General features: G+C 39.2%; 1 protein-coding gene across 4 annotated transcripts in view; it reads right to left on the minus strand.

The window, feature by feature from the left end:
* The window catches only part of LOC128252746 (homeotic protein ultrabithorax), an 84872-nt gene that overhangs the window by 38592 nt on the left and 24336 nt on the right, over positions 1-21944 (minus strand). For 3 of the 4 annotated variants that reach the window (XM_052980746.1, XM_052980748.1, XM_052980747.1), the window contains one exon: positions 18963-19013. The exons of the other annotated variant lie outside the window; for it this stretch is intronic. In XM_052980746.1, coding sequence (XP_052836706.1) covers positions 18963-19013 — 51 coding nt within the window. The remainder of the gene's footprint in view (positions 1-18962; positions 19014-21944) is intronic. 4 annotated transcript variants of the gene reach the window in all.

Consider the following 21944-nt stretch of genomic DNA (forward strand, 5'->3'; position numbering starts at 1 on the left):
GTTTGGGAAGCACAAATTACGAGTTATCTCGGCTTCATCGCCGCTGTTAATTAATCTAATTACTCCATTTGATGGGTGAAAAAATCGAATTTATATTGCACATATGAGCGCCACGCATAAATCCCCACAATTTACGCTTATTGCCAATTTATTGCAAAAAAAAAGATGATGTGAATAACATTCATCGAAGCGCCGGACCGAGTTCAAACAATCAACCCCATTGTCCAGGGCCTTTCGCTTTATTTCATACCAACTCCTTTTTTGTGCCCCGATATTGCAAAATTTACTATCGGTCACTGTGGATGCTGCAAAAAGGGCAAAAATCGAAATATTATTAAGTCCCAAAGCTGCACTTCAATTAAAATGCATTTTCGCAGTTTATGGGTTTAATCTCATAAACAATTTCTGCATTGTTGCAAATTCGCCAGCAGACGGTAGGAAAAATGTTTTGACGCCAAAAATAAAAAAATTATAAAATGTGTATTAATTTTGGAGAACATAGAGTATGTTAAAAGTTTTTAGTTATTTTAATATACTATTTTTGTTAGTACATTTAATGGTAAAAATGAATAAATATAGGTAATGTCTTTAATTTACTTTAAATTTTTAATTAGCTTTAAAAAAACGCAGTCAAGTGTAATAACTTTTAGATTTATTTCATAATTTTTTAGCCATTCACTTAATTTTGTACACTACTTTTTTGCTAATTAAGATTGTCTCACCCTCATTAATGCACCTGTCCCATTGTCCCAGAAATTTCGGAAAACTTTCGGGCCGCCACAGCCCATTTTAGTACCTGTTCCCGGCTTGTTTTGGTATCTTTTGGCTGTGCTGTGTTCCCTTTTAATAACTTTATAATGGCGTGTTGCATCACGCGCTGCAAACTTCGTGTGGCCACGCCCCCATCGGTGGGTGGGGCAAGCTCGGCCCGCCCAACAAACAATTGCAAAGCGCGTGTTTGTTGCTGCATTTCGTGCGATTCTTTTTCGGTTATCGACGCTTTTCAATCTATGCGCATAACTCAAGTGCAGCAGCAACACCAACGAACCCGCATCATTGGACCGGGTGCGAGGCATATGTGCAACTTCCGATGATTCTGTTGCTGCTGGGCGCTTAACTGATGCTGGATGCCCCATCAAACTTGGCAATAGGCACACACACACACACTCATACTCACACACTGTTCGGCAAACAAAGGACGGTCAAAAAAGTGGCGGGGCAAAGGAAAAAAATAGAACAGCAGCAACAGCGAAATAATATCGGCAACATTTTATTGCCCTCTGACCTAGAGTGTGGGTGGGTGTGGATGTGGGTATGGATGTGGGTGTGGGTTCACGACCTGCTCAAATTTGACTCCAAATATCCTGCCGGACTATCGCCATCTCTCGTTCTCTGTTTTCCGCCTTATCGCCGACGTCAATAACCACCCACAGTGTCCTTCCACTCTTTCAGCCCCATTCATATCCTTGTGCGTTGTCTCGTTTTACTGCAAAATTTACATCCTGTACTGCTGATGGTCATTTTACTGTTTCCGTGTGTGGAGTGGGGGGGGGGCGTGGGTGTCACTGGAGGGGTTTCGGGCCAGAAAGGACTCTTGGCCGGCACTGTGTGCATATGAATATTTTGCAGCAGGCAACAATAAAATCCATGACATCATAAATATCGATGCGTTGCCGTCGTAACGAAAATTTTCGGTGCGGGCTTAGTTCCATTCATTTCGAGACCCCCTCCACCCCCTTCCCCCTCAGGGGTGTGGCGAGGTTCCGGGGGGATAGGCACACCCGCAGCAAGGCGCCGCGCGATAACTCGATAATTATGTCCGCTTTTGTTTATTTCGCACATCGATTACAATGCCGGAGTGCGTCCCAGGCCGACCGATTCCGGGGTTTCGGCCATTACGGATATTTTGGTCATTTCCAGAGGTGGCGGGGTCACCAATGGGGGGGGGGTTTGGTTTTGGAGGTTCGCTGCAAAGTCAGGTACTCGTGCATACGTCACGGTCCCAACTCCAGCGGAATTTACAAACTTCACTAGCGGCAGGACGAGTGGTTGGGGGGAAACGCAATGAAGCCGAGTACACAGGGAAAATTAAAATCATTTAAAGAAGCTGGTTTCTCTTTGTTTCCACATATTTTTCTTATAAAAGATAAAAACTTTAATTTATTAAATGTTTAAAGAATTTTGCAGTAAAAGTTCCTAATTCCTCTTTTTAGATGTTATCCAATTCAATGATTAACTTTATTAAAAAATAAATATAAATTCAATTTTAAAATCTTTTTAATTACATCTTTGACAATACTATTAAATATAACCCATCTAGAATTCAGTTCAACTGAATACAATTTAGCTCTCTGCCTAGTCTTCATAATTTTCTTCCAGTGCAGGGAATCCCCCCTTTTTGGCCCCCTTAGGTGTGGAGTACGTTGTCTGGCGTCGCTCGCTTCTCATAAGTAAAACGCTTGTGAGCAAAGTTTTATAAATTATCCTTGTGAGAATCCTTATTTATGGCGCGTGTGCAATTTTCATTTTATCGCAGTAAAAGCAAAGTTAAGTTAAGCTCCTGCCGCTCCCGTTTTCCAACTTTGGCCCACAGTTTGCAAATGGAGGCGTTGCACCACCGCCACCAACGCCACCACCGCCAACAAAAACAACCATCAGCTGAGACTCGCTCTCTCTTTCCCCCGCCCATGGACATATATCTCTGGCTCTTGCTCACTTTTTATATTTGCGCCGGCGAACTTCAATTGTTCAGCAGCCAACACAAACAATCGGGACGCGAGGGGTCAAAGGGGGCGGGTCGAGGGGGCGGTTTGGCTCTCAACTCGACTTGACTCTCGTATATTGCACAAATGTCTGCCCAACAATCGAGCGCTGCATTATGGGCCACTATGGGAAGTTATTGGCCAAAACTAATCAAAACAAGTACATGTCTGAACGAATTAAATGTAAATTATACAATACTAAATAATTGAACAATATTAAATTGAAATTTACATTACCTTGGTTAACTCAGATTCAAATTTTGATTTATTGGCGTTTTCTATTTTCTAAAAAGCCTGATAATTTTGGTTATAAGTTTAAAATTAGGCAAGACTAAGAAATATTTAAAAACCAGATTTTTTTCTTCCTTTCTAGGAATGTTCGATTCTGATAATTGATTGTATCAAATCAAGAAGACGTTTAGTCTCAGAAATTATTTTACTCAGTACCTATTGTACCTGGATTTTAATAGAGATTTACTAGTTAGGCTTAGTCTCGACCAATTTTTGACCATCTTAAACCCTTTAAACACCTAAGCTTTCTCCACCTTAAAGCCCACTGTTCGTGTCTCCGAGAGGGGGTGAAACCTGGAGGGGGTTGTCGGAACGTCGGAAGAAGATCTCTCGTTGAGCTGCCAAAGTTTTTTATGGCCTGCATATGAATATTATGCGCTCGAGTATAAAATGTTGTTGGCCACACTTCCTACGTTTCACTTCCTGCACTCGACTCGAGCTGCATCCCCCGGCACACACACTACACACACACCAAACCCTCTGTGTGGTATATGCACATCTATCTGCAGCCGTATCTATACATCTCCGCAGATACAACAATGCACAATGGCAACAAAAACAAGTGGGAATGTATCTTGGCGATGCGAGCCGAAACTTTAAGGCTGCCTTTAACTGGAGATTTCTGGCCCGAGGCGGCAAGACAAGAAAATGCGAATAACAGCCAACTTCAAGCCAAAAATCCTGTCTGAAGTTTTCTTTGTTTTCCCTCCACAGGGAGGAGCTCTAGCCCCCTTTTCCTCCTTTTGGTGTGTGCAAAAAATATTTAGCTGGCAAAGTTTTATTGGCAAAATCTGTTTATGGCTTTTGAATTTTAATTAGTTTACATTATGTCGAAATGTTGCCGCTGCCGTTTGCAACAATGGGGCGATATGAGCGGAAGAAATAGTGTCCTGGCAATCGAGAAGAGTTTTCATTACTATTTGTCTGCTGCCTTTCCGCACAGCAGCCGCAGCCGCAATTTTATGCGCAGGATACAAATGTACATGAATAACTAAGCAAGCCGGCAAAAGGAGTGGCGTGTAGTGTCCTCGCCCTCGTCCTCGTCCTCGTCCTCGTCCTTGTCCCAATCCGTTTGCTCCATACCCAGGATCAGCGGCAGCAAACTTTGGCGCTCTCGCCGAGACGTGCCTTGTAGCAAATTTTAATTCGACAAAAACATGAAACTCAAAACTGTTATTGGGATGTTGTTTGCCTGCAAGTTTTCATTGAGTTTCGGTTCGGCTTGTATTTGTGTTTGCCAAAGCCCAAGGATGAGGCGCTTATTGTTGGGTCCTTATTTTTTCGTAAACCATTATAAAATTAGCTGATGTATGTTTGTAATTATTTAGATGGCCAAACTTTGTCTAAGAAATTTCTATTGTGTTTAAATACGCTTTTGTAATTTATTTTTATCAAAAAGAACTCTGCTAACTAAGAAACCACCGTTGAATTGTGTCTTAATTGAAAAATATGATTCTATACAACAATTTTTAGAACAAATGTATTAATAAGAAGTTCTCTTACAATTAAAAAAAACTATGTTCGTTAAGAAAATGGGTTATTGTTATAAAGGCTAATCCTGTACACATTAAACTCTACAATTAATGTAAAAATTGCATGTTGCAAAACAAACTAATATTCATTAACCATATAGTAATGTGATTATGCTCGCACATTTAGTATAACTGTGTTATAAAAAGTTGAGAGATGAGAATGTTTAAGAGATTTCCCCAAGCAAGGCTTAATTTCAAGGCAAATTGAATTACATCCAATGAATGCGCCGTAAAGTAGAATTTGAAGTTGAAATTACCTAAACGGTTGCCGGTAATAGAATTTAATGATGGATTGCACTCACGTATTTGGGGAACGCTAACGATGTTGCAGCTGCACTGTCGCTGAAAAGGAAATCCTACAGCCCCAAAAATGGCGACGAATCGCGGACTGAGGCTCGTTGACGAATCTGCAACCTTTTCTCTTTGCATTGGCAGCCTCCAGATTTCCAGATTTGATGCAGTTCAGCCAAGCGACAACAGCAGCAGCAACAACAACAGGAATTGACTGCAAAAAAGGCGAATTAAATCAGCGCTTTTTGTGCCTTTGCCGCTGCTTTTGTTTGCTTCGGATTCGGAGTGTTTTTGCTACTGTTTTCAGTTCATTTTCAAATCGTTTCGTTTGCTTTGTATGCAGTTTTATTTAATTCATTTTTCACGTTTTTTGTTTCTGTTGCTGCTGCTGTTGCTGTTGCTGCTGCTGCTGCTGCTGTCGTCGTTTGGGGCTGCAAATGTGCAATTAAAGAAACAGGTTACACGCCCATAAATCTTGAAATGCTGGCGACGTCGTCTCCGCCGTTTGTCGCCATCGCCATCGTCTCGGCAAAATGCAACCACAATGTACATACATAGCTGCGCTGCTGCTGCTGCTACTGCTGCTGCTGCAAAATGTATTCGTATTCACATGTCTTAATGTTGACAGCATTTTTGTGATTGTCTGACTTATTGCAAGCCGATTGATGACAAATAAATTACGTGCACTTTTTTGTGGTTCGACTGGCTCTTTTCTTCGGCTTTTAGTCGGCGTTTTTCCGTTTTTGGTATCTGCTGCAGTTGCCGCTGCGTTAATGGCCTGGGTAATTACTTTTAATTGCCATTGTAAAGTTTTTCGCATCGCAACCGAAAATGGCCAAACGGCCCTGACCACTTGACTCAAGTGGCTGCGACAGATTGGCGGCTTTTCACTGCGATTTTCCCCCGCTTTTTCCCTCGTTTTTCAGCCTGCCTAACTGGCGCCATGATTTTTGCAGTTGCTGCTGATCGATTGGATGTCTATAAATAGGCTCCAAGCTGCTCCACTTGCCTTCGGATCGATCGTAACATCGATTTACTATGACTGGCAAGTACTAATCAAACTCAATTGGTGTTGTATAAACAATAATTAATTTAACCATTTTACTAGGTATTATTTACGCATGGCAAAATTGAGCTTGTGCGACTGATAAATTAGATTTACTTTTAAGTAACAAACTTGCTGTGTTTACGATATTTTGGTAACGGCAACTTTGACATTAAAACCCACCCACTTTTTCAGTGTTTAATTTTGTTGCTTAATGTTTCTTATGTTAAAATTATTTAAAAAAAAAAAATTGTCCTAATGAAGCCACATTCGTTCTTATAATAAGAGTAAAGAGCTTTCAGTTTCACAAGCGTAGACAGCTTTGTAATTTCTCGTTTAAACAGCTCATCGATACTCACACATTACCACGAACAACTCAATTGCCGGATTCCTGCCATGATTATAACGAATAAATTTTAATTATGCGACTCACGATTTTGTACACAATTTGAATTGGGTTGACAGCGACCGACGAACACGAAAAAAACTCGAAATTTTTTATCTTATTCAGCTGATGGAGGGTTTCAGGTAGTGCCCGAAAACGTGGACCCCAAAATACCTATATACTTGTATTTCAAAGCATACAGAGATGTATCAAAACAGAAATACAAAAAAAAAAACTTGCAGTCGACATCTTTATAAATCGCTCGACGCATAAATCAAACGAACTTTTGTTTTCGAATTTTTGTGGAAATTCTGCGGGCGTGCAGCGATTGAAATCACCGTTTGTACACTGAGCGAATTTGCATGTTTTTTTTTTTAATATGGGTGCCGTTTCTTTTCGGTTCGTTAGTTAACTCGTTTAACATTTTAAACAATCATAGCGAAAATCACGAAGTCCTTACTCCACGGGTTGCCAACTGCGGCAAAGGAAATGATTGCATTTAAAATTCAAACTCGAGCGCGGGTTGGGAAAAAAAGAAGCATACGGAAAAAGGCGAAGGAAAGAAAAAAACCAAGGAAAAAACAGCTGAAGTCGGCACAAAGCCATGTCGCCATCGTTTCGGCCATCTCCTCGACGTTCTCAGGCCCATAGACCCCAGTCGGCCATTTAGGCCGCGCCAACTCAACTCAACGGCGAGCGAACGAAAAAAGTCAACAACTGAATAAAAACATTTTCGAATACAAATGTTGGCATTGCATAACAAACGTTTTCTAAATGAGGCTAACTAAGCAGCCGGCAGCGACGTCGACCGCGGCAGAGGCGTGCATATGTTTGAATTGCCGATGACGATGGCTTTTTCCCTCTTAACTGTTTCGTGTTTGGTTTTAGCCAGCTTTTTCCCCCTGTGTCGTGGCCTCAACTGCTGGTGGTCTTTGTATAGTTTGTATAGCTTTTTCTCCTCTTTTTTTTGCATAATATGACCACAAAACTAACGGTTAAATGGCTGGTCTGCCGTCCTGACCAAGGCAAATATTTGATTTGGTCTAAAGGTTTTTCATTTGTCGCCGTGTCTCTCTCCGTTTTCCGTTCTCCTTTCGACATTTCTATGACTGATTTAATCAGCAAACTTTGACAAGAGTCAGGAAGTCAACCGTCTGACGTCCCTCATTCCGCTTTTCCCCCCGGTTTTCCCCTCGATTTTACCCCACCTGAGCTGGGCCGTTTTTGTCGACTCAGGTTTTAGGGGGCGGCAGGGAGTGGCTGGAAGGACGGGGCAGAATTAAATTAATTAGAAATCTGATAAGACTTCCACTCGAATTGCGCCTTAGTTAATTTGCTTTTTTTTCGCTAAGGCTAAGGCTCGACATGCTCTTCGCCGCAAGATCTTGTTCTGGCTATTTTTCCAGACTTTTTTCGCTTGTCGGACAATTCTTAAAAGTGTCTCGTTTAATTTGTGAAGCTTGTGTATTTAATTTTACGTCTGTTTTCCTAAAATACCATGTATATTTCAATTTGCAAAATAAAGTAAGTGTTTAGGTGTTTTTTTTTTAATTGAATCAGGAAGAATTAATTTTTAATTGTATATAAATGTTTTTCGTCATTTTTTATAATTATTTTTTGAGAACAAAAAAACGTTCCCTTACCCTTTACTACTTTGCAAACATTTCAAATTTTAAAGATACACCTCTTAGACTACCCGATGCTTTTAAGGACTGAACCTCCTGTGACTTTGTTGAAATTTCCAAACCACTCGCAACTCATCAGGTGAGAAGGCCTGCGAATGTGAATTCAATTTGCCGCATTTATCTGCTGCTATCTACTTTTTGACTTTTCGGCTGCTTGTTATTTTTTTTTTTCGCCACTGCGACGGCTGCCAACTGCCGGTGGGCCCATAAAAAACTGCCAAATGCACTGGTCCATCTACCTAAATGGCAGAGGACCGAGGCCAGAGGTCGCAGGACAGCGTGTGTCCTGGCCATGTCCGCTGGCCTGTCTCGCAGCATCCTGCATCCTGAATTTTCAACGGAAGGCCAAATTAGCAGCGCTGCCTCCGCTGCAAGGCGCGCGTTTTGTTTACGACGCCGACACTTAACATTGCACTTTTTATGGCCTCGTAAAAAAATTGCACACATTTCTCGCTATACCGAAGGCTGAGCGGAATAATTTTCGGGGAAAAACACTGACCTTGACGGCGGCGAAAAAAGTTAATGATCATCGCCACTCGAACGATTTTTTAATGTTTCTCATGTGTTGCTCAGACGTCTGTTTAAAAAACAGTTCCCTAAAAAAACCAAACGATCGAAAGACAATGCATAAGTCAAGGATAACTCTAACGATTGTTATTTGGGATCCGGTCGAGTTCGAATTCGTGCCGCCTGAGAATTTACAACGTTTTCCCGCCGAAATCCGCCGAGAAATATCGTGTCCCGCGCCACATTTCTCATCCTCCTGCGCGGGCACGAAAATCTTGTCATGATCTCTTCGAGGACACGGAGCCACACGATCGGATGCCCAGCTGGAGCCACAGAGTTCTCACATGTTGGCCCAAAAGGGTCAGCGGGGTCAGCTGCAAGTTAGCAGTTGGTAGTTGGCAGTCGTGGTCGTGTCTTCTTTTTGTGGTTTATTTTTGGGCAGGCCAAACTCTCGACTTTGTCAATATATAGATATAAAGAAGTGGTTCGGCGCGTTGGAAATGAGTGAGTACAATTTAAAGTTACTAAAACAAAAGGAAGAGGGTGATTTTTAATATTGTACCTTGTAAAAGCCTAACAATTACCACTTATACTAGTTTTTTGCCAGAAAAATAACAATATTTGTAACAAAGTACAAGTGCATTTCATTCTCAATGCACTATAGTAAAGTAAATATAAAAAAAACGTTTTGTACAACATAAAAATGCTTATAAGATTAAAACACTTACTTCTGTACGTATGTTAGCTGGTACTCAAATTGTTTATAATTAAACTTTAAGAAACAATAAAATACTTTTAAGAAAAAACAAATTTCCACAACAGATTTCGTGTTGGTCGATATAGAAGCAGATATAAAAGTGTTAACTAAAAACTTTTGATTTGATTTGTCTTTCTAATTCAGGAGAGCTTATAAAAACAGTTAAAAATAGTTTTCTATTCAAAAAGACTTTGCAACCTATCCATCAAAACATGAATTCATAAATATTTTCTCTCAGAACCAACTAACACTTCTGGCAGAGCCATGAATAGTATTGGTTATTTATTTTCCCCCGTCGGCCACTTCATTAAAGTCTTTGGGAAAACATCGAACAATAAATTAAGGGGACCAATAAATCAGCGAAATGTGACAGAAATTTGATAAAAACAAAATTTTTGGTTTAACTGATAAAGCCGGAGAGGGTAAAACAAAAGCGCCGAGGGACAAAAAATAAATAAAGACGGAAAGAGAAGAAATACAGCGTTTTAATAAAGACTCATAAATTCCGCTGGCGACGACAACAAAAGCGACAAAACGACTTTGGACTTGCAAGATGAGCGCTAAAAATAAATAAAACTATTAATCAGGGGCAGCACGAAGAAGAAGAACGAATAAGGATGGCAGTGAGTTTGAGTTTTTCCACACAGAGAAAAAAGGGTTCAAGAATTACAATTCTTAAATCAGTTTGACAAGTGAATATCGTTAAGTCAAGATGAATTCTAAATTTCATTACGTAGGTTCATGAAAGTCAGGCATCGAACACAATCATTATACAATGCTTTTTAAAAACTTTTTTTGTATTTATTTTTCTATTAAAAGAACTTATAATCTTTCATAATTTACAAATTTTCTAATTGACCCATTTTTCTTTGAGTGCAAAGGGGAAAATGAACAGCGTCAGCGAAGCGGTCGTAAATAATTTTTAAAACAACTCTTTTTGCCAAGAACGAGAGAAGGCAGCGGAGCCTTGCCAATTGTGGCGCGGTTTTTCAGCATGCTGCCAAGAAGAAAAGCCAAGAGTTTTCCTCTGCAAAACGCCAAGTGCAGTGCAACAGGAAAAGCCAAGAAAACCAGCAACAACAAAGAAGAGGGAGAGCGAAGGAACACAGAGAGCGAGCGAAAAAGGGGGCGGGCGAGAGAGGCGGCCATAAGAAATGCCACTTTGCGAATATTGTGTGCCAACGATAAACACTTCAGAGCGGCCATTAAAATCACGGTGAGAGAGCGAGAGCGCACTGGCTCAAAGAGAGAGCACAGTGAATGGAATGAACGCGAGAGGGAAAGAGCCGAATGAATAATGGCGGTGCCGCAAGACAAATAACCCAGCCCCGTTCTCTCTTGCTTTTCGCCTGCTGTCTCACTCTGGCGCGGCGCGTTTATGTGCTCGCCTGCTTTGACTTATGGGAAATAAATCAGCAGCCGTTGAGTAGGTGCTGTGTGTGTGTGCCTGAGTGTGTGTGGAGGGGAAGTGCTCTCTCTCTCTCTCTCTCTCTCTTCCTCTATCTTTCTGTCGCGCAGGGAATAAACAAATATTGTTTAATAACAATTCACAAGTAAATTAGCGCGGTTAACGTAAAGTGTTGAGTTTTTGTATTTGCTAAACAAGTAAATCAAATCCACTGTTTTCCTTTTTTTTTCAAGTGTAGCAATAACTCAATATTTTAGGACTATAAACCATTTGCTTTGTTTGCCAAGTGTCTAGAAATACACATAAAAAGTATTAAGCACGTCTTTTGGTCCGCGATTTATGTGCGAATCGTTTTTCCTGGCCGTTTCTTCACACTTTTTTTCAGTGGTAAAGCTGCTACCTTTTAAATACAATAAATAAATTTAATTTTCTACACACGCGACGCGATTTCTGCTTCTTCTTTATCTTTTGCTATGCTTTTTGCGCATGTTCCGCAAAATAAAAACGAAGGAAATTACTCTGCTGCAAAAGTCGCATGTTTTACGAGGGCTGCACAATTTATGGCCATAATAGCAAAAGAGAGCGGTGAAGATAGAAAAAAAATTTTGGTTAATTAACTTTTAAAATTTGTACAAATACAATTTTTTATTAAAAGTAAGCAAACAAATCAATAAAATTAAGTGTTAAACAAACAACAACATTGCGGCTCGAGTGCTCATCGATTTATTTATGTGCGGGAAAACGACTCGAGAAGCAAAGAGAGCGGCTTGAGTGCTTTTACGCGGCCATAAAGCACTCGCACTCACACTCCATCATTATCGGTTGGGTTTTGGAATTCAAATTCGTATATGGGTCATTCCACTGGGAATAGGCTGAGAATGAGACAGAGGCCGAGCAAGCGGGGAGAAATAGCAAGAGAGAGAGTTGATTATATAATCGGCTATTGAAATTCAGATTCTGCCCTGTGTTGATATTTAAATTACAATCGACACCTCATCAAAACGAGTGTTTTTCCACCCACGCGTTGCTGCATGCAATGCATTTTAATTCCGAATTGAGAGGATGTGCCGCGGAACTTGATTTTTGTTGCCCAGTGTCAACTCAGCGATCCCGTAAGCTCGTCTTTTGAGCCAAAAGCTTTGCCTTTTGCCCTTCCCAGTTGCCGCCGATGGCCGACAGATGGCTCTCAACTCTTAACCCTCTAAATAACTTTTCAAAGGAACTGCGCGAAAACTAATGCAACTTTGTTTAAACTCAACATGGATTTAAATATATAATGGGTTTCAGAAATGAAATAAAATGTGCTGAAATATAGATAAATGACTAGGTAAAAAAATGATTTGAAATAAGGCCGGAGCTTTGTAGAACCAACAGTAAAATGAAGTTATCTGGGTCTTAAAGAACATATAGAAAAAAAATATAACATATGATTCTTAAAACGTGAGCAATGTTTAGATATTAATGGAAAAATTTGTTGTTATAGCACTAAAATGCTATAAATTGCTTATATTGAAATGTATAGCATATAAATAACTAAAAATATTAATTTAAAATATTTTATAATCAGAATAAATTAAAGGTTCTTTTTTCGCCGCTAAGTTTCAAACCAAAATTGCAGACAAACATATTAGACTAAAATCCATTGCTCATGTTTCGACCACTTGAAATTTAAGGGTTAACTCGTTCTCTCCATATCTTCTCAAAAACCCAAAAAGTTTGTATGTTTGTAGCCGCGGCCAAGCCTTCAAAGCTATTTCTGTTTTTGGGTTCCCAACACGCACGAGAGCGTCATCATCAGCAGTTCCAAATTAGTGAAGATCGTGGAAAAATCGGGGGCAGGTGGGGTTCAACATGCGTATGACCATAACAACAAAAATCGCACAAATCCACCGACGCTGAGAGCTTATTTATGAGTTCGCTGAGGTGGAAACACATATAGCATTCGCAATGAGTTAGCTTATTGTTTACAGAGATTTAGGAACTGTCACAAATATGTGACAGTATATAAAAATAGCAATAAAAAAAATATATTTATTTGCTATTATAGCTTCCCTACTATTTTTTATGACATGATCGAGAGAAAAAATATTTTCCAAAGTTTGGTTATTATTTCTTTTATTTAATCTCTTATTTTATATATTTCAAATTTTCTAGACATATACTTAGTATTTCGTATCCTTTAACAAAAATAGGTAATTCAGTTGCAATAAAATAGATAAAAAAAAATTAAGTCGATGTTATTTTTCAAAAATATTAATAGTAAAATTAAATAATTATAAATAAATACGCTTATCAAGTATTAAGTTAGAGAATTTGCTTGTTACCACAAAAGATCTCTTTCATCTTGTGCTGAAATACTAGAAAATAAACTTTGGCCGCACCTCTCTTGGGGGTTTCGCCTATTTGGCTTTGATTCGAAGTCACTGGGAGACACAAAGACCATAATGGCAATTATGATTAATAAAATACGGTTGATTATAGTCCTGAGACTCTTTGCGAAATGTCAAGAGCCCGAAATGGTTGGGAAAAGGGAAAAGAAGGTCAGCGACTATTAACTCGGTGATTTTCGCAAGTGTACAAGTTGGTGGGTGGAACCCTGGGAGTGTGTGTGTGTGCAGCTGAAGGCACAATGATAAATGTGCAAGGCAAAAGGCAAGAAAAAAATAGAAATTGGGTGAATAAATAGCCCAGATTCCGTTGAGCAAGCAGAAAAAAAACGAACTCGAGGAGAAAGACGGCGCAAGGCAAGTGGAAACAAACAATAATTTCGCCGTCGGCAAATGCGAAAGGACAAACGGCCAAAAGCGCGAGAGCAGAGTAGAAGGCCCAGAAACCCGGAGAGCAATAAAATCAACAAACTCCGAGCAGAATGCCATTTATCAATGGCAAAAGGAATTCGGTGCGGAAAGCCGAAAACACAGTTTTTGTCCAGGGGAAAAGCTGTGGAAATGGAAATGCGAGCAAACACACGGCGAAGATGCGTGTAAGCACAAGAAGGAAAAGTGCGGAAGCCCCGGAGAGATACAAGTATTTTTAAGATGGAGTTTGACTATAAAAACAGTTATAATGTATTCCATTAGTTTAGATACGATTGTAACTAGATGATAAACATCAAAAGGGTTAAGTGTTTGAAAAATTTAAGGAACAACTTTTGTTAATTTATAAGATTTTTTTTTTTTAATGGGGAATACAATTAGAAATTCTAAACAATTTTTCTTAAATATGTTTTTTCTGTTCATATATTATAGTAATTTATTTTATTTAAGTTGGAATGCGTTCCCACTATTTGGAAGTAGTTGTTCTTTGTTTTCAACTACAATAAAAAGAGATGTCTATACACACGAGCTATGGTTGCCATCCCCTGAAAGATATGCTTAAAGGGTGAGTTATCCCACACATGATATGCTGTGCAATTAACACCCCTAGCCATGTATAAAACAAGTTTTATAAATACTTTTTTTTAACGTATCCTAAGATTTCTGTTCCCTCCAAAGGGCTAAACACCTATTAAAAGAAATAAAATCCGCATTCCCACGCATGTCGCACAATATCAGCATATTAGTTGACCGATTTTGAATCCACCCTCGCCGCACGCAATGGAAATATAAAAAAGATATCCGCCCGAGGACAGCGACATAAATAAATAATTTTATCCATGTCTCTGTCGCTTTGTGTATCCTAATGTGTTTGGGTGGCGGGCGGCGTAACAAGGATAACATGACTGATTATGTAAGCAAAGGCAGAGGCAAAAGCAGTGGGCCCAAACAAAAGCGTATAGCCAAGCATATTTGGGTCCTGCCCCGTAAGCCCCGTATCTTCTGGCATTTTCCGGGTGCCTTTTTTTCGGCAGTTTGCGGCAGCAGGTTGAACGACAGTGGCATACACACCCACTTATTGTGCTGTGCGTGTTTTTGAGAAAGTGGCACAATTTTTACTTTACGAACGCCTAATGTAATAAAGCCCGCCCCGCAATCCAAGCCCTGGCCCAAATGGATGGCCTGCGTTTAGCATTCGCAGCGATAAAGCCGGAGTGGAGGAGCAGAGGCAGCATCAGAAGCCATTGAAACTCTGAGGTTGGGTCTGGGCCATGTGTGCGACTAAGGTGGCCCAAAGCGGGGTCAACGGCCATAAATCAAACCGAAAATTATACGCATTCATCTGCTGAGCTGGCAAAAGAACAAGAAAAATATCTGCCACATTGCCTGCGGCGGGGGTGGAGCTGAATGCTGGCATTTCCCTTTTGGGGGAGTTTTCCGAATGGCGGAAAATATGGGTAACTGTGCGAAATCTAATGGCCACCGAAAATCGATAAAAGTCGAGCTGCCACTTGGTTTTTTTTTTATTTCTGTTCACCTGACGGGCGAGTGTTTTAATTGCGTGCGAATCGAGTAGCCGACGCCCGGAATACTAATATTAACTCCGTCGTTAATTCCAAAAATATTTATTTCAATTCGGCGGCCATTAATCATTAATCCGAAGCTTAACGGCTTTGAATCGCTAAAATATTAAAATTAAATTAACATTATTGAGTCGGCTTGAATGGTCAAGAACGAATTGGGGATTCACTTTTACTTCTGTATAAAAGCAATAAAGTGAATTATTTTTAGGAGTTGAGTTAGAAGTTGAGGTCTCTGATCTCTTAATTTTAATTTCCTCTTATATTAACTGATTAAAATTGATATTTGAATGAAAGTCTTTTTCTTTTATACGGAAATACATTTATAAATTATTAATAAGTAAATAATATTTTAGCGGAATCAGAAAACCTCTTTAATAAGAGTATTGCTGGACTATAACCAGTAATTACTTTCGAATATAAGATACGACTCAGAAGTCAATGAAAGAACAGGGTAAACAAAGTAAAAATAACCGGTGTCGGGAAAAGTATACATGTAGGTATACCTAAATATATAAACAAGTATATTAAGTGCTAATAATAATATGGTTAGAATGCGGCATTATCAAAAGAATGCTTCGCAGTTATTTGATTGTGTATATCAAAACTTTGTATTTGATCCAAAGAGAATGGATCCTGGTCAGCGAGGGGTGTTTGGCGAGTTCGTAATAACTAAAGATTCTTTAATTAATTTTAACCAAAATAAAATGAATTAAGAAATGAAGGGAGATTACTTATCAGAACTTCTGTGATAAATTCACAAGGGAAGTCAGCAGTGAAATATCTCTGAGATACCTTGGCATGTATCTTTGCATCTGTGAGATACATTCTCGACCAGTGGCCGTGGCGCAGTTCAAAGTGAGCTGGCCGCCAATTAACTAATTTGCCAAGTCTGTCTCGCAGGGGCAATTAAGAGGACTCGGCCAACGACCAGATAGGGAAGTGCACTCACACTGGCCCAGGTCCGCACATAGATACACACATGCACGTGGGCCACTTGCAGATAATTCAACTTGTTGCAGTTGGAATTCGCCCCATCCCCATCCCCGTGTTTAGTGTTTACTTGCCCCGCTCACCTGGCGATGTCAGAAGTCAAGCGAACTGATAATTGCAATAGAACAAAGTGGATCGAAATGCCGGAAATGGCAAAGGGAGAACTTTCAGATTGTCATGGGGTGCTTGGAATGGGGAAACAAACTCAAAAGTATTTCCAACCTGCCGAATATCTATTCGGAATAACGGCTACCAAATGGAACAGTTCATAGGGGTCCAGAATTTTTCAATTGCTTCGCTTCGTGTTTATCCTCAAAGTGGCGCCAAAGTTTATCAACAATTCAACAAATTAAGATACTTTATTGCACATTATTATGTTATTATTGTGAATTGCGTGCCATTTGCTTTCGCTGCGGGGAAAAGAGGGCGCCGACGCGTCGATCTCGTCGAGACATTTGCTCCATTCATGTTTCCCCCCCGACTATAAATAGACCCCGCCCGAATGATAATGAAGCCAACTCCAAAGTGTGTGCAAACATCTGGCCAACAAAACGATCAAAAGGCGCAGAGATTGGATAAAATTTACATATCTCGTGTACATATCTTGTATATTTGCTTAGTTATTGGGAATGAAAATGTATCTCTTAGAAGAATCTACAATATAATCGATCTTAGCTGTGAATTTTGTATGGGAATTTTATTCAAAGCAGGTGGGGGCTATTAATTTAACAAGATTAGGGGTTATTGTATTTAAACACATTGTTCAACATTCTCGCCAAAACGTCTTTCCTCATATATTATTTAAATAAAATGTATTTACATAAATGGGGTATTAATATGTGCCGATATCATAGTTGTTTTAAATATCCGGCTTCAAATTAGAATTTAGGTTATTAAGCCAGATTACAAGCTGGAAAATATCTAAAATAATGATTGACTATTAAATCAAATGAAACATTTGATTTATCATTTTAATTAGTATTATTTATAAAACTCATTTAAATATTTTTATGTTTTATGAGTTCTTGTATTATTATACCACTCAATAAATTAAAAATTTTACAACTATTTCCTGCTATTTACAAACGTAAACATACTTCTCACCCATCCCTTCTAACATCTGCGTAGAACTGGTCTAATGGATTTTATCCTTAAAAGGCTGACAACAACCGCTCCAGAGACTCCTTCCACCAAACCTCAGACAGAAACATTATCCAGACAAAGAAGCATTATTGTAATCGATTGGACTTTATTCTATTAGCGTCGGCATAATATACATTTGGCCTCTCAAAAAACAGCCACAAATTTTCTCTGTATGACAAAAAATGAGCCGGAAAAATGGAGAGGGAGGAAGTGGAAAACCGCATTCGCAGGAATAAATTTCCCGCCATAGACTTTATTAATTTTCTAATGGATTTTACGTTTTCTGCAGTTAAAGATTTCAACATTTCAGATAAATATTTATGCGTGGGGTGTGTTTTGTTGGGTGGGGTAGGGTGGCTATACGGATATAGAAAGCGCCTTGAAACCGTACTTGTTGTTGTCACTGTCGGCGACAGGACTCTCCGGGTCCTGTCCCTTTTTTATGGACAGGAATTGATTACGATTGGCAAATGGCACTCGGTGGAAGGAAGTTTTGTTTATGTTTGTGCTGGTAATTTATGCGATTGAATAAATTGTCCATAAACATATAGGAAAATGCAGAGGTTGCTGGTTGGTCGAGTTGTTTTCGTTGTCTGTCGAGTGTTTGGTTAACATAACTAAAAACAGGAATTAACAGCCTTTCGAGTGCCTAAACGGGCAAAGTAAATTAAATGTGTGTTTAATTGGCTGTGCGGGGGAAGTGCCACTGTACCACTGTACCACTGCGCTACAGTGCCACTTGGACTGGCGTGTCCCGGGGCGATTCTTGTCAAGTGCAGCCTGCTGAAAAACTGCTTACAAAATGATACGCTTTGTAAAATTCGCAGCCAGGCATCACCAATTTTCGCGCTGATTTTCTTTGCGTGCCAAGTGATACTTTTCCCCGATTTTCCACACAGGGCGGTGGGTGGCTTTTAATTGCACACCAAGAGCAAGGAAATTGTGTCTCTGTGTGTGCAGTGTTTTCGGCAGTCGAGTTTGTTTGTGTGTGTATGTGAGTGAATGTGTGTTGGCCAGAGTTGACAAACTGAATAATTGGCAATTATTTTGGGCAAGTTTTATGAGCTGATAATTTCACATATTATATGTACAGAGTTGCATAACTTATTGGGCCAACACCTATTTGGAGGCATGCACATGCTGAACTATGACAGACACTGAGTTACAGATAGGTTGGTATGTATGTACAATAGGTTCTAGGGGTATAGTTGGAGATATGGAGGTATGCACACAACACAGAACTTACTAGATTTATAGGAACTTGAAAATTTCGCTTTACCTCTCGAACTCTGGCAGGAGACGCTTCCTCTTGACTGACACGAAATGAAGACAAACGGGATGATCGGGATGATGGCGATGTGATGTGATGATGTTGCAACACCAACGACAGCAACAACAACCAAACGCAAAAATCAACGCAAAATTCAAAGAAGCTCGATTCAATGGATCTGGAGTGTTGGAGAGTTTTTGGAAAATGTCTGGACATTTGGACTGGGCGGGTTTCGTTTCGTTTTGTTTTGTTTTGGGTGTCTGTTGCTTTCGAAAAATATGTTTTTGTCTTGGGTTTTCGGGACTTGGCATTCTCAAAATCAAAATCAAAACAGATCGTTTCCATAAAAACAAAAAATGGCTTTGCAACGCATATCGAAAAAGTGAATAAAAAATGTGAAAAATTCAAAATGGGTTTTTCTCACAAAAATTCAAAATAAATCATAGGCAAAACTATAAGCTAAGGGTATACAAAAATATAACAAAACGTTGACTTACCTAGCCAGTCTGGTAGAAGTGAGCCCGCAAGAGATTCTGAGTATCTCTTACCTGGAAAAAAACAGAGAGAAAAGGCATTTAATTTTGGAGGTCATGATGTATTAATAGTGCCTCACATGTTAGTAAAAAAAAAAAATAAAAAACATAATTAACTAATTAATAATACATTAGAAACGAAAAGTTAAATTCATAAATCATAAGCTTAATATTTTTAAGTAACTTAAAATTATAAATCGCCTCACAATGCGTATTTTTAAAGCATAAGAAAATCCAATAAGTTTATGAAGTAAATAAATGAAATAAATAACAAATACATCTGTGATAAAATGATTTTGCATCATATGTTTCAAAATAATAAACAATTTGTAGAAATAAAAAACAACAGGACACGCAATACTTAAGCGAACAAAAAGCACACATTTAACCATTATTAGTGCAAAATATATAGAAATGTAGGGATTTGGCAAACTTATCTTGCTCCTTTTTGCTGAAAATTTCCACTTTTTGTTGTAAAAGTTAAGAAATAATAATGTTTAAATTGCCGCGCCTGTTTGAGGAACTATAAAGGCAACATGACTCGCTGAGCAGTGAGTTAAGTTTTTCATAAATTTGCGCAATTTGAGGCTGTTGTGGGTATTTCGTTTATGCGCATGTAAATAACCCCAGGTAAATCATAATTCTAAGCTCAGCCCGGGGCTGTTGTCCCATCTCCCTAGCGTTCTCTAATGCTAATCTAATAACTTTAGCCGTCTCAAGAATTTATTTGCCTCAACAGCAGCGCACAAAATTATGCACGGAGGGCAGACCCTAATCCTCCGGCCCAAGGAAAAAGTGTTCCCGGCGGAAGACGTTGGAGCGCGTCAGGTGTGCGCATTAAAAAGGAGATCTCCCCGCCCGCCAATCCCGCCCGCAATCTAGTAAATTCCGTACAAAGTTTTAAATAATCGAAAACGACACGACGCACTTGGCGAAAAGTTGAAGCATGTAAAATTTGCATAAATAACAACTAAATGCAACTTGGCGCTGGGCAAAGTGTTGCCAAATGATGAATTGAGCGGTAGAATGAGAAAGTGGGTAGGGCTCTTTTGGAAAAAGGTAATTTCAAACCAGTTGAAAACATTTTTTGCTGCTTCAATTTCTTTTTAAAATTCAAGAAAATTAGAATATTAATCTAATTACAAATTATCTCTTCTCCAAATATACATTTTAAGTTGATTAGTATGTTTAAAAATGTACCAACCAATTTATATATCATATGTCTATCAATTTTAATTTATTATTAGCATTTCAAGTGTTTTGTTTAAAATTAAAACCTTGTTCATAGCAAAATGTTTTGCTAACCAAATAAAACGGATTTTTATTAATCTGTAATACCATTTCTGCTGAATTAGCATTGTGTCACTTTTGCTGCAGCTAAAAAAATATTCATTTTAGGTGCCATGAAACCCATTTAAAAATATGTTCTCTGCCATAACGACACTCCACCTTCTTTGTAGTTCGCTGGCATTTTGATTTTTGATTTTGAATGGATATTTCATGAACTGCGCCGGCATCCCACAGCCCCTCAAACCCCCCTTTTGCGCACCCCACGAATGTTGGCAACTGCAGCCAACTCAATCGACGCGTCTCCGCTGGCGTCAAAAATGGGCGTAGCTTAAAAAAAGAAATAAAACCAACATGGGGAGGAATCAGGCCGAGGGAATTTTTTGTTTTTGCTGTGTCTGCTGCGAGTTTGTATGCAAATAAATCAGCGGCGCCCCATCATATGTCTCCGGATCGAGGGGTTTTTGTAATGGCAGGAGGAGAGTGGGGGGAAGGGACTGGCCTGGTGCAGTGCGCAAAAACATATCTCACACTATTTGTCATGCTTTTAGATACTTTTATTTTAAAATAAATTGCCAACTCTTTTGCGACAGTCACCCGTTTCCGCGCTCTGCAATATTTTATAATGAAAATCCGCGACATGTGCAGTGAAAATGCAGCAGCACAATTTTCACATTCGACCAAATTTATCGCGCCAGCAGTTCGGGATTTTCGAATTGGAATAAATGCGCGCCAGACAATAAATAAGTTAAATTAATGGCCGAGTGTTGACTAATTTTTTGTCGCCACTTCCCTCTGTTTATTCCCTCTGTTTTGCTGTATTGACGGTTAATAAAATTAGCCAAATTTACGTCTCTTTACCCATTCGGCCATTAACAATGACCATCCCCAAACCGAAGCACAACCCCAAACCCAAACCCAAGCCCAATCTCATCCCATCTCGAACCCTTTCGATTGCATCCCTTAGATGGGCGGCACAATCTGTTACTGGATGTGCTGCCAAGCGTGAGAGAGTAAAGTCCCTTTGCCTGGATTTATTATTTTTACAAGATAAATGCAACATTTTACATTGGAATTTACGGGCGTGCGCCGAAAAAAGCACCAGCAAAAAACAACGCCAAAGGCAAAAACAAACAATGACAAAGTCAAAAGTCGATGGGACAGTGGGGCAAATTAAAGATAACATAGTTTATTGGGTTTACAGTGGATTAATTAGAAACAATTTTAAGGATGTAACACCCTGGTTTTTAAATTATATTTAATTTTAAAAATTAACCTCTTAGTTTATTAAATACATAACTTTTTGATTTGTTTATAAGAGAAAACATATTCAAATGTATTCAGTAATTTTTAGGATTTATTTTATATGGTTATTTCTTTAAAAATAAATGCTGTATATAATCAAAATATGAGAGTCTTAACACCGTTAAACAATTTATATTTTTTTCTAAAACCTCTAAGTTGGCCCACTGTTTTTGTAACCACTGTCCGCTGAGAATAAATTTCACGTGGCAACAAGGGACGGGAGTTGAAACAACAACAATAGCAATGGCCAGCGGCCTTTTGGCCATTTTCGATAAAGCACATTTAAACAAATGAAAATCCTTTAAACGAGGATAACACACAGAGAGCACGTCCATGCTCGGTTTAACCCCATGA

This window comes from Drosophila gunungcola, chromosome 3R (genome assembly GCF_025200985.1).
Source record: "Drosophila gunungcola strain Sukarami chromosome 3R, Dgunungcola_SK_2, whole genome shotgun sequence".
NCBI classification, from domain to species: domain Eukaryota; kingdom Metazoa; phylum Arthropoda; class Insecta; order Diptera; family Drosophilidae; genus Drosophila; species Drosophila gunungcola.